Source organism: Lissotriton helveticus (genome assembly GCF_964261635.1).
Source record: "Lissotriton helveticus chromosome 1_1 unlocalized genomic scaffold, aLisHel1.1 SUPER_1_unloc_14, whole genome shotgun sequence".
NCBI lineage: Eukaryota > Metazoa > Chordata > Amphibia > Caudata > Salamandridae > Lissotriton > Lissotriton helveticus.
In genome coordinates this window covers 2,551,630-2,564,022 of record NW_027611653.1, presented here as the reverse complement: position 1 = coordinate 2,564,022, position 12,393 = coordinate 2,551,630, and the positions used below count along the sequence as shown (strand labels likewise).

Genomic DNA, 12,393 nt, shown 5'->3' with positions numbered 1-12,393 from the left:
AGTAAGAGATGACGATGAACCGTTTTTTCGTCCCTGGTTTCAAATGGATTCAGGTTGGAACAGACAAGGTGTTGGTTGACTGCCTCAGAAAATATTTGTTTCCCGCATGCTGCTTTCATGCGACTTAAAACTCTTCAGTCGAAGAGGCGGCTGCATGCCTGCAGATATGGCCAGATCATTACTTGGCTGGTTCAGTTCACCAGCGGGGCTAGAATAGAAGCTGTTAAGGGCAGGGGCTTAGCTTCCCATTGGTGCAGCAAGTACAGTGGCACCAGCTCCCAGACGCCTTAAAGGCCCACTGAACCCTGATAACTGCTGTTTGTCACAGTTCAAACAAAGGCCTGAGGGGCCCACAGAACAATGATTAATGCTGTTTCCCACAGTCCAAACAGAGGGCAGGTGTCACATTTCCTTTCTTGCCTTAGGGCCCAGGGCACACTGGCTAGGCCACTGGTTAAGGATGCATTGGGGAAGAGGTGGGGAGACAGGTGGATATTTAAACAGCTCGACAATGACTTCATGCCTGGGTATTAAAGTATTCATTGCAATTAAGGACTGAAGCAGGAATAGATCTCATAATATAGGGAGGCCTACTTACAAATGCAGCTCGATAAGCGGCTGCCTTTTAACATCTCACTTATCACCTCTCCTAATTTACAGTTTTATTTTAGATGCAGACTTAAATCGTGACCTATGAATATGTTTTATCTATCTTTAGGTTCCAAATGGCCCATCTTTTCCATATGCAAGTATCAGACAGGTCGGGAACACCCAATGGCGTTGAACTTCATGAAGCCACATTAATCACTGGTCTTGAAATGCAAATGGCAGCATTAAGCACGCAGAGGTGTAATCTACGTAATCTCATTATGTTCAGGGTACGGGAAGGTGTTTAGGGCGTAAAGACTTTGACAAAAACATTGCTGCCACCGTAGAAATTCAATCTTCCTTGTCCTACCTTAGTATGTAAGTAGTACCACATACTTTGTATACCTGAATTAAATAGGCACACAAAATAGTACCGTATTTAAAGGCCCAGTTCAGAATTAGAGGGAAGGTGCACTGTCCCAGACTACACAACGGTGCAGTCTTCAGTGGGTGCTGTCATGTCACACAAGGGGAGTACACCAGATTATGCTGGAAAAAGCATGTGGTGCCCCAACGTAGGTACAGTTGTAAACCACCAGTCTGCTTACAAAGTAAACCGTCTGGCAGCTATTAAACAAGGTGGCACGTTTCCCCTGCAGGTGGTTGGGGTCTGTCACCATCCTGTCAGGTGGGGGTATACAATCAGTGCGCCTCCTGACTGCTTGTTTGCTTTTTCACCCGTGTAAATAATACAGTGCAGTCGCAAGACAAAAGGTTTTCCCACATTTGAATGTGGCCATGCCCAATACAAAGGAAAGCATGCCCGCTGAGAATCTCTCCTACGTGATCCCCACTACATAAAGGGCTATGGAAGTGTCTGCAGCCTCTTCTGTAGAACAAAAGCCAAAATGCCCATGGGACGCAGAAAGAGGGTGCACTCTGATGCCTCATCATGTACGAAGCCTTTGGCGTTCGTCTGTACTAAGCGAGTGACAGAGTTAGCGGAGTGTTTATTGCCCCCTATGTCACTCTACTTCTAAGCACCTACTACAGCTTGTACAGTGGTTACTGTCATCTGCTCACCTACATTATGCTTAATATAAATAGTGCACAATTTCGGCGTTTGTGTCTGCCTACAACGTGGACATGATACAAATAACAGTACCTACAAGGTGGATGGTACAATTCAACAAGAGTCTAAGATACTCCAGCACAACTGACTTGCATCAACATTACCGGGCATCAGTCTTGATGGCAAGCCAACTTTGTATACATTATTATTAGAGACTATACTTGCCTCTTGGATACAACTTTACAACAGAATTTTATGAATTTTCGTACAGTTGCATTTATATAATAAAACAACCTACCCACAATAATTGATCTATCTATTCATCTTTTTGGGTTCTGGAGTAGCATGCTACTTGCTGAAAAGCGCTTCAACACTTCATCAGGGGTAGCAAGCGCTATATAAATCAAAACCCTTCCCTCTTTTATCCCTCCACTCTCTTTTTCAACCGAACTAACAGACCAACATGTCCAGCTCTCAAATATATTTTATATTTCCCTACACTAATTCACCACTAATCATTTTTGGATCCTGGAGTAGCGTGCTACTCGCCGAAAAAGTGCTTCAAATCGACCCTAACGCACTCCTCTGGTCGCACAACTCCGCGTTGAGCGGATGAGTTTTTTTTACACTTTGCGGAGTTCTTCATTGAGGAACACCGCCTAGGCCTAATCTTATCATGAAAATCTAGATTTCAGTCATATGTTAAGAAACAAGTGTGAGTAGAAACCTTTTGGGTGGAGAAAATTTAAGACATTAATATTGTGAATTGTTTGTTAATTAGTTGATGTTTGCAAGTACGAACACTTCTCTGTGTCAAGTAAAGACCTTGAGAGTTTTGTAACTTTCAGATACTTAAATTGTGGATTTTGTTGCAATTAAAACATTTTCAAAACCTGAAATTTCATTGCATGCGGGCAGCCTAAGTTATCCTGCAATAATTTCTTGAATAATCCTATTGCAACTAAAACATGTGCTCTCTCATGTAAAGTCAGGTTGTTAGAAGCTTTTATGCAACTTAAGATATGCCTTACTTTTCACCTGGTGTGGGTGCATTTCTCATGTTTAGTGAGATCTCCTTTCTGAGTATAACGTTTCTGGCTTTCCCCTCCTCTCATGTGAAGTGACATTGTATTCAAGACTAAACCTTATCTGACATTCAGAACACACATAAGGCTTTTTTCTCCCGTGTGAGTTCGCTCATGACAAGTGAGAAGTAATTTGTACCCAAAACTTTGCCTGCATTTCGAGCACTCATAAGGTGTTTCCCCAGAGTGGGATCTCTCATGAAGCATAACTCTGTCTTTCAGATTCAAGCTTTTATGGCATAAGGATTTTCTCTAGTGTGGAGTTTCTCATGGTGAGATAGCGTTTTTCTCTGCAGCTTTTCTGGCATTCAGAGCACTCATTGGGTTTACATCAGTATGGAGTCGCTTAGTGAGGCTGTGCCTATCAAATAGGAATTTCTGGCATTTACAGCATTGGTAATGTTTTTTCCCTGTGTGCGTCTGCTCATGTAGAGTGAGATTTCATTTAAAATTGATGCTTTTCTGGCACTTGGAACACTGAATTATTTTTGATGGTGTATTTTCTTATGGTGCATGTAAACATTTCTACCTCTGAATCATTTCTGACCTTTAGAGCACTGATAATTTTATTCACCAGTGTGGATTCTCACATGTTCAGTGAGATGAGATTTACGGCTGAAACATTTTAGGCATTCGGAGCACTGATAAGGTTTTTCCCCAGTGTGGGTTCTTATATGATGAGTGAGATTGATTTTTAAACTGAAACATTTGTGGCATTCAATGCACTGATAAGGTTTTTCCCCAGTGTGGGTTCTTGTATGCCGAGTGAGACCGAGTTTGTTTCTGAAACATTTCTGACATTCAGAGCACTGATAAGGTTTTTCCCCAGTGTGGGTTCTTGTATGCCGAGTGAGACTGAGTTTGTTTCTGAAACATTTCTGACATTCAGAGCATGGATAAGGTTTTTCCCCAGTGTGGGTTCTTGTATGTATAGTGAGTATTCTTTTTTCACTGAAACATTTCTGGCATTCAGAGCACTGATAAGGTTTTTCCCCAGTGTGGGTCCTTGTATGTGTAGTGAGTATTCTTTTTTCACTGAAACATATCTGGCATTCAGAGCACTGATAAGGTTTTTCCCCAGTGTGGGTCCTTGTATGTCTAGTGAGTATTCTTTTTTCACTGAAACATTTCTGGCATTCAGAGCACTGATAAGGTTTTTCCCCTGTGTGGATTCTTATGTGCCGTGTGAGACTACTTTTTATACTGAAACATTTCTGGCATTCAGAGCACTGATAAGGATGTTTCATAGAATGGGTTGTTGAATGATGAGAAAGACTTTGTTGGTTACAAAACCTTTCCTGGCTTTCAGAGCACTGATAAGGTTTTGCCCCAGTGTGGGTCTGTATATGCTGAGTGAGACTGAGTTTGTTTTTGAAACATTTCTGAGATTCAGAGCATGGATAAGGTTTTTCCCCAGTGTGGGTTTTTGTATGTCGAGAAAGACTTATTTTGTCACTGAAACATTTCTGGCATTCAGAGCACTGATAAGGTTTTTCCCCAGTGTGGAATCTCACATGTGCAGTTAGAAGTGATTTATGGTTGAAATGTTTTGGGCATTCAGAGCACTGATAAGGGTTTTCCCCAGTGTGGATTCTTATGTGCTGTGTGAGACTACTTTTTAAACTGAAACATTTCTGGCATTCAGAGCACTGATAAGGTTTTTCCCCAGTGTGGGTCATTGCATGTTGAGAAAGACTTTGTTTGTTACAAAACCTTTTCTGGCATTCAGAGCACTGAAAAGGTTTCTCCCCAGTGTGGGTTCTTATATGATGAGTGAGACTGTCTTTGTCAATGAAACATTTCTGGCATTCCGAGCACTGATAAGGTTTTTCCCCAGTGTGGGTCCTTGTATGTACAGTAAGGTCTCTTTTTTCACTGAAATATTTCTGGCATTCAGAGCACTGGTAAGGTTTTTCCACAGAGTGGGTTAATACATGTCGATATAGACTCGCTTTGAAACTGAACCTTTTCTGGCATTCAGAGCACTGGTAAGGTTTTTCGCCAGAGTGGGTTATTACATGTCGAGAAAGACTTTGTTTGTTATAAAACCTTTCCTGGCATTCAGAGCACTGATAAGGTTTGTCCCCAGTGTGGATTCTTATATGCTCAGTGAGATAAGAATTACTGCTGAAACTTTTTTGGCATTCAGAGCACTGATAAGGGTTTTCCACAGAGTGGGTTAATGCATGTCGATAAAGTTGCGGTTTGAAACTAAACCTTTTCTGGCATTCAGAGCACTGATAAGGTTTTTCCCCAGTGTGGATTCGTATGTGATGTGTGAGCCTACTTTTTAAACTGAAACATTTCTGGCATTCAGAGCACTGGTAAGGTTTTTCGCCAGAGTGGATTAATACATGTCGAGAAAGACTTTGTTTGTTACAAAACCTTTTCTGGCATTCAGAGCACTGATAAGGTTTTTCCCCAGTGTGGATTCTCATATGCTCAGTGAGATAATATTTACTGCTGAAATTTTTTTGGCACTCTGAGCACTGAGAGAGGATTTTCCCAGTGTGCATTCTCTCAAATTCAGTGAGATGAGATTTATGGCTTAATCTTTTTTGGCACAGGTAACTTTTTCCCCAACTTGGGTTATTTTGCTTTGATTGAGGCAGGTTTGAACACTGAAATTGTTTTAACAGCCCGTGTTTTTAAAAGGTGTATTCCTAGAGTTAATATCTCTACATTTAGTTTTCTCTTGCTTATAAGCCACGGTAAGAATGAACCCGATTTTAGAGTCGGGCTTGTTTAGATAATGTTCAGCATTTATCTCTAAAAGACATTGTGCGTAATCTTCTTAACATTTGCATTAAGCAAAATATGTCTGGATGCAGCCCTGTAACACATGTCGAAATGTTTGTAGCAGATAATAGTCTTTTGGTTGTAGCCTCTCTGGCAGCAACTTATTTTGTGACTGAAGTTTTTCTCAAATCTATTTGTATAGGTTCTTAGCAATGCAGTGATAAGGTGTTAGTCTGATATTTAATGATTAAACTGAGAAGTACCTTTTTGCACGGGCGTAAAGGCAGTAACTGAGAACATTAGAATGTGCACAGTACTATTGTGGATCATTAGGCGCAGAACATCAGTTCCTTTTACCCTTTCTATGTTTGGTGTAAGGTTAAGATTTGTAGTTCTGAAGACGAGGATTTATTTACATTAGCTATTGTGGAACGGTGCTCCTTTAATCCATTTTGATATTTAACAGTTTTACATATCATTCACGCACAGCAGATAATGTCGAGGCGATTTACATAGAATTACAGAACAGTATACAATAAAAAGAAAACAATCTGAGATGGTCATGAACACAATAAAGTGGTGAATTTTTAAGGTTTTCGCCAGAGTGAGCAGAGTGGGTCGAGGTGTTATATCCCGAGGCAGATAGTCTCAAACTTGCGTAACTGGTTAAAAACAGTTGTTGCACAAAGGTGATTTTCCAATCTTTTGGTTGTTAGCGTGTCAGCTTCGGAGACTTCTTTCAGTGTCTTTTCTTTGATGGTTTGCAGAAGAAACCTTTTGTTATATCTTTCTTTAATGCAGTGTGTGCTTCCTCTCTGGAATTACATGATGCTTTAGATCATGCGTGCTTTAGATGAACGTTATTCTGTCATGCTGAGGCAATTTGTCTTTCTGATAATATTTCAGATGAGGATGCTGTGATTGGTCTTTCTGGCATTATTTCTGATGCTGTGTGCACAGATATGACTTTGCTCTGGGTTAATGAAATGCAAAATTAGAGACTTCACTTACAGGTATAGTACTTTCCTCAGCTCCCACTTCCTCGCCACACCTAGATTTTGGAAATTGTTCAAACTTAGAATGCTGGATGTCCTTCAGTTTTTCAAAATAATCCTTCTTATGGCACTAACATTCAGTTGCTTAGTGCTAAATCTTGCTTTCTTCATCCGTAATTTCAATCACCTATAGTATAAAAATTAAATAGTTAATACATGTAGATTTCCCCAAAAATAATTTACAAGCCATATCAATGCAGAATTGCAGAATTTTGAAAATGTTCAGCTGTTCTTCAGACAGAGCAGAGTGTAGAATGGTAGCCTGGGAGTACTTGGATGTAGGAGTGAGGATTTATAGAATTTTCAACATTTTATTAAGCTCACAAAGGATACATGTACCCTATGGACTTGTAACATAGAATCCCAAAGGCAGACATTAAAGTCATATGGACTGGCACCAAACAGATATTAAAAAAAGAATACTATTAATTAATTTGTAATGTAGATTTCTGGGACGGGAATTTCCCCTCCACGGACAACAGACGTTTCCCCTGCCCTGAGTTACCACCTACTTGTATCTGGTATCCTGACTTTTGAGCTCTGGCCTCTGCCGCACGCAAATCTATTGTGTATTGCGAGGACTATGCCTAGACCTATCCCTCAACTATGGTTCAGAGTATGAATCAAGGGCAATGAAATTAAGGCGTACTTTCATGTGTTCATTTTATTCCACCTGATTATCAGTTGTTAGGTTTTTCTGCACCCGGATGTACCGGGTGCAGAAAAATAGGACATCCTTTTTTTCCAGACAGAAACATTTTACTGAAATGATGCACCAGACTCTGGGTGCAGCAGAAGCAGCCAAGAATTATGCTGTTTTTTTACTAACTGGGGAAACACACAATTCTTCCCTCTGTTAGAAAATGCTTTCCTCTTCCCTCCCCTGCTTCACCCATCTACCCCCAACCAACCACATGCATATATCTACCACCTGCTTAAAACAAGTAAAAGCAGAAAAACACTATGAAATAGTGAATGGCATGTGGTTTGACAGGCAGAAGAATCTGTTCCTCGTGGCAACTCCCCAGTCCACGGCGTCAAACTTGTAACTGAACTTTACTGGGATAAATCTACCACAAAACAATTACATGAGTTTTTCGGCCACTCCAGTACTGTGCAACCTCTAACAAGGGACTACGAGAGGTCTTGGACCGGTCCTGTGACCTGGAGGGTCACACCAAGTGTGCCCTTATTTAACCCCTTGCGTGCGGCCGCGTTTCCCCCTCCGGTGCTGAGCTCTAATGAAAACGGGCGTGGTCATGACGGAACGGTTCCGTCATGAGCTGACGGAACGGTTCCGTCATGAGCACAGCTCAGCCGTAGCTCATGACGGAACCGTTATGTCATGAGCACCGAAGGGGTTAAGGCAGAGGACTGTCATGGGTTTAACAGCTAGAGCGGTGGTGGCAATGCACCCTGTTGTAAGGATCAATAGCCTTATGATATCTTTGCATCATGGTCAGTGGAGTGGCGTCCTGCTGACACACTTATGTAATGCTCCATTTCTATGCCTGTGTCCAGACTTTGCGCTAACATCAAGTGCGTGTTTAGGGTGTTGGTGTGCGTAGCATAAATGTAATGTGAGAGTGCGACAGAGTAAACCGCATCTCCTGCCTGCCAGTTGTGTATACAAGTGGGACCATCTATCCCTCTTTTATACCCTAGTTCAAAGTCCTCTGTTACCCAGGAATAAAGTGCTCTACAAAGTACCCAGGTGCCTGCTGTGACACCAGGGATGGTAACAGCCTGATAGTCTATCTAAGTTGCAGGGACATCACCTGCAGGCTGAATTACTTAATGGAGAAGCTGGGTACCTGTCCTGAAGAACCTAGAAGTCTGCCTAGAAGCCTGCATGTCTGGTAAGAAAAGGAAGGGAGTTTGACTATCCAGCAGGAGGACAAGGTTGTCCGGAAAGAAGCAAGGTCCGACACATCCTCATTCTCTGTAGGGCGGGCCGGAAAGCCATCCAGCAGGACCAGCTAGTCTGAGGGACCCCGCCCCCCCCCCCCAAGACTCTCCCAACAGTTCAAGGCAGAAAATAAAAGTCTACGACAACATGATTTTTGAGGCCCAGTAGGACGATTGTGTGATGCCAACAGGCCTGTTCAAGGTTTCACTTGTCAAATTCCTAACACAACAGGGTCTGAATCTATTGACTTCCTGTAGAGCCTGTGTTGGACTTTTAGCTGCTGGATTTCTGAATACTCTGTGTCAGAAGCTCATGAGGGACTACAACTACTCCAGTGTCGAACACCCTGTCTGAGCTCACGCCTGTGGTCCAGCCAGCCACAGTGTGGGCTCAATTGCTGACGGTCGGGCCTCCAGAGGCGGCTGCACTTACCGACAGGCCAGGTGTGACTGCTACCTTGGGACTGCTGATCTTCAGGCAACTGCAAAGAAAAGACAGAGTGGGTGCCCTACTGAATGCAGCACTATATCCAGGACAAAAGCACTCCACAAAAGCCTGCTGGTGGGTCACTGCTCTCTCGAGTCTTCGGGCGTACCATTCAAATGTCGGGAAACAGGAAAGAGACCCAGACAAGACTGACTCATCCTGTGAAAGGGTAAGACGCTTACAACAGAGCATACAAGCATTGGGGTGACTGGAATGACAGAACTGACCCAATACTATATTCATGATACTCCTAAATGCCCCTAAAGGGGAAGAGGGTATCAGAACCGGACGCACCAGTCTGCAGCACATGATAGTCTAGCATGCCTGCACCATCCTTTCACCCAGACTGTCCATAAATTTGATTTTAGAGCTGTTACGCACATAGCAGGGGGAATCTCAGACCATTCGCTGGTGGAGGTGCAACTCGATGGTCCGGTTGTGGACTTCATCCTACCCCCAGGGGTTGATCCGTGATATTTAAAAGACAAGACGTTCAAAGCTTGTATGAGAGATGGAGCAGAATTCTATTTTAAGGAGAATGGGCGGCCTGTTGAATCAGCTTGCATGCTATAGGGTGAATTCAAGGCAGTGATTCGAGGCCAGACACAAGCCTTGATTGGGAGAATGTCGACGGAACGTAAATTGAAGTGCGAGGCTCAGGACAAGGAATGTGCTTTCCTGGAGGTTCGCTTGGCAAGTGGGGAATCAGTTTCTCTCCCATTACACCATCAACTGAAGCAGCACACATTAAGAGCACTAATGGAAAATAGCGTGCACTAATGCGCTGGCTACCCAGCATTGTCTATATGATGTCGGTGATAAAGCCAATGAGTTGCTTACATGGTAAGAGAGACCAGACAAAGGACGGAACTGGATCCTTGAGGACACTGACAACAAGGGGACAGAAACACTGGGAGAGACTTCCTGAAAGACCTGACCCTGCCAATGCTAACAAATAAGGACCTAGACGCACTAGACCAAGACCTGACAGTAGACTAAATAAATTAGACATTAGGAACCTTGCAAAAAGGGCAAGCGACGGGACCTGATGAGCTCCCTTTAGAATTATATAAAAGCATGGTGGATAAAATCAGGGAGTACCTCCAGAGTATATGAAAATAAGGGTGTCTCCCGGAGGACCACAGAACGTCTGAGGTGGCGGTCATCCCAAAAAGGACGAACCAGCAACGGAGTGTGGGTCTTATTGACTTATCTCCCTGCTTAATTTTGAGACTAAGGTCCTTGCATAGGCCTAGCGATCTGCCTGTGGACAGTAGCTTTATGCCACACCAGGGAACGCGCTTAAATCTCTGACACCTTAATGGATTACTACACGCAACAGGGGATTCCTTTGCTGAACCAGTGGCACTGCTGTCAAGCTCTTGAATGCTGCCCCTCTAGAGTGCATGCACGTCAATAACACAGTCTCCCGAGTCTTTGCCGTCCGACAGGGATGTTCCTTGTCTCCTATGCTCTTCACACATGCGTGGGTTCGACAGGACCTCTCATATGGGGTATTCCAGTTGATCAAGAGTGGGATGAGAGAATCTCCGTCTACGGTGATGTTTTGCTGTAGGACACGTAATCAGCCTTCTCGAGTGAACAAATCCTACAAATCTTTCACATATTTGCAGATTATTAAAGATATAAGATCAATTGGAAGACGTCCTTAATATTCCTGCTGGTGGCAGGGACCCTGCGGCTGCACTCTAGGTGCACAGTTTGGGTGGCACTACATGGCTTTAAATATTTGGTTGTGGTCATTACAAGAGAGCACAGGCAGGAACATACTCCCGAAATTAGACCGGCTTCGCTGGGATGCCCCACACTTGTGGGCGCTCCCGCTCTCCTTACTGGGCCGAGTGGCCCTATTTAAAGTGATGACCCTCCAGGGTTTCCTGTACATCGTGCAAAAAACGTCCTTTAAGATCCCACCAGACATTTTCTTTTAAAAGGTAGACTGAGAACTTTGGCTCCTGTTGTGGGATGGTGGCACTTCGCACTGAGTAAAATGCAGAGGGGAGTTTAAGGTGGACTGGCGGTCCGGAGCATTCGCAAGTATTATTGGGCCTCGCAGCTGGTGGCAGTCAACAACTGGGTTTTTGCGGACTGTGAGGATCCTGCTTACCGGGTAGATAGATTGGCCATGGGCAAGAGAGGTTACCCCACGCCGTGCTGTATCGAAGAAAGTATGAGTGCACCCTACCTACTCATACCCATAAAGTGGTAAGTGTGTGAAGAGAGGCTACCAAGTGTTTAGGCTGAGAAGGTAAGCGGACTGAAATTACTCCACTGTAGGATGGTGATCTCTTAAGTGCAGTGGGAGGATTGCAGGGCTTTACAAAATGGGGATTGATTAGCTTAGAACGGCCGGGCGATGTGTGGAGGAGACAGGCACTTGTGTCCTTCACAATCCTACAACAAAGGTATATTAGGTGACTAAAGATGGTTCTGACATTTGCAGGTGGGTCACGCTCTGCAAGGTCACATATGGAAAGGGGGGAAGTTGCCTGATGCATCCCCACTGGAGGACCAGCTGCTAACTAATCCCCAACCGAAAAAGCAATCTCGACCATCTATAGGAAGTTGATCTACAATTCTCTGGATCCCTTGGGGATGTTTCCAGGCGGCCATTCAGCAACTTTTGTTCCAAATCTGGAGTTGATTTTTAAAAACCAATAACTAATCACCCTCACACTCTTGGAACTTTCTCCCTGATTAATTTTCTCCCAGGAAGTGGGATTCATTTAAAAACAAATTCTCATCACGACTGCCAGGTATTCCCTGGTGGTCCTGAATAAGAGAAACATATATCAGACAGCCTTATCTAGAGAGGAAGGGCCGTCCAATGTATTTACATCAATGCCACTCAAGTAAGGCTGGACACATGACAATCCAGCTGACTTGCATTAGGTCAGGCAGACCATCGGTTTGTTGGACAGGATACTCCATCACGCTTGTGCAGGATTACCCTGCTCACCAAACTCTAAATCAAGACCTTTATCTTGTCTGTGCTATGCATGTATCTCTAGTTCTGCTTCATTATGTCCATCAGTCTTTGTATTAGTTACTTGTTATTGAGGTGTGTGTGTTTAGTACAGCGTAATCTTACGGTGTGTGTGTGGGTTTATTTGAACCCTGCGGTTTAATCTGCACTTGTTGTTTATGCGGTGTTATCACACCCTTGTAATTATAAAAAGTATGTTACAGGCAGCCAGGTGTCTCTTGCCCGTGACTTCTGCGGAAGTAATGGTGCACAGTTAACAGCAGCAACATTGCAAAGAGTCAAGAGCCTGATTTAGAGTTTGCTGGCAGGGTTAGTTAGACACAAACGTGATGGATATCCTGGCCGCCGTATTACAAGCACCACTGAATATAATATATGAGAGCCTCATTTCTTTCTTTCGTACTTTCTATTTCCCTTGTTTTTATTATCTTTACTAGCTGTACCCGGCCACG

The 12,393-nt window shown here is 43.5% G+C and overlaps 1 protein-coding gene and 1 long non-coding RNA gene across 2 annotated transcripts in view; both read right to left on the bottom strand.

Annotated features, from left to right (window-relative positions):
• LOC144805542 (uncharacterized) overlaps nt 1–5,553 on the bottom strand; it is a 97,246-nt gene extending 91,693 nt beyond the window's left edge. Inside the window, exon 1 of the mRNA XM_078672075.1 lies at nt 3,348–5,553. Within this exon, the coding sequence (XP_078528201.1) occupies nt 3,348–5,261 (1,914 nt within the window). The 5' untranslated portion in view covers nt 5,262–5,553. The remainder of the gene's footprint in view (nt 1–3,347) is intronic.
• A 270-nt stretch (nt 5,554–5,823) lies between these two features.
• The window catches only part of LOC144805563 (uncharacterized), a 116,294-nt gene continuing 109,724 nt past the window's right edge, over nt 5,824–12,393 (bottom strand). The window contains exon 5 of the long non-coding RNA XR_013605543.1: nt 5,824–6,666. This is a non-coding gene — a long non-coding RNA (uncharacterized LOC144805563). The remainder of the gene's footprint in view (nt 6,667–12,393) is intronic.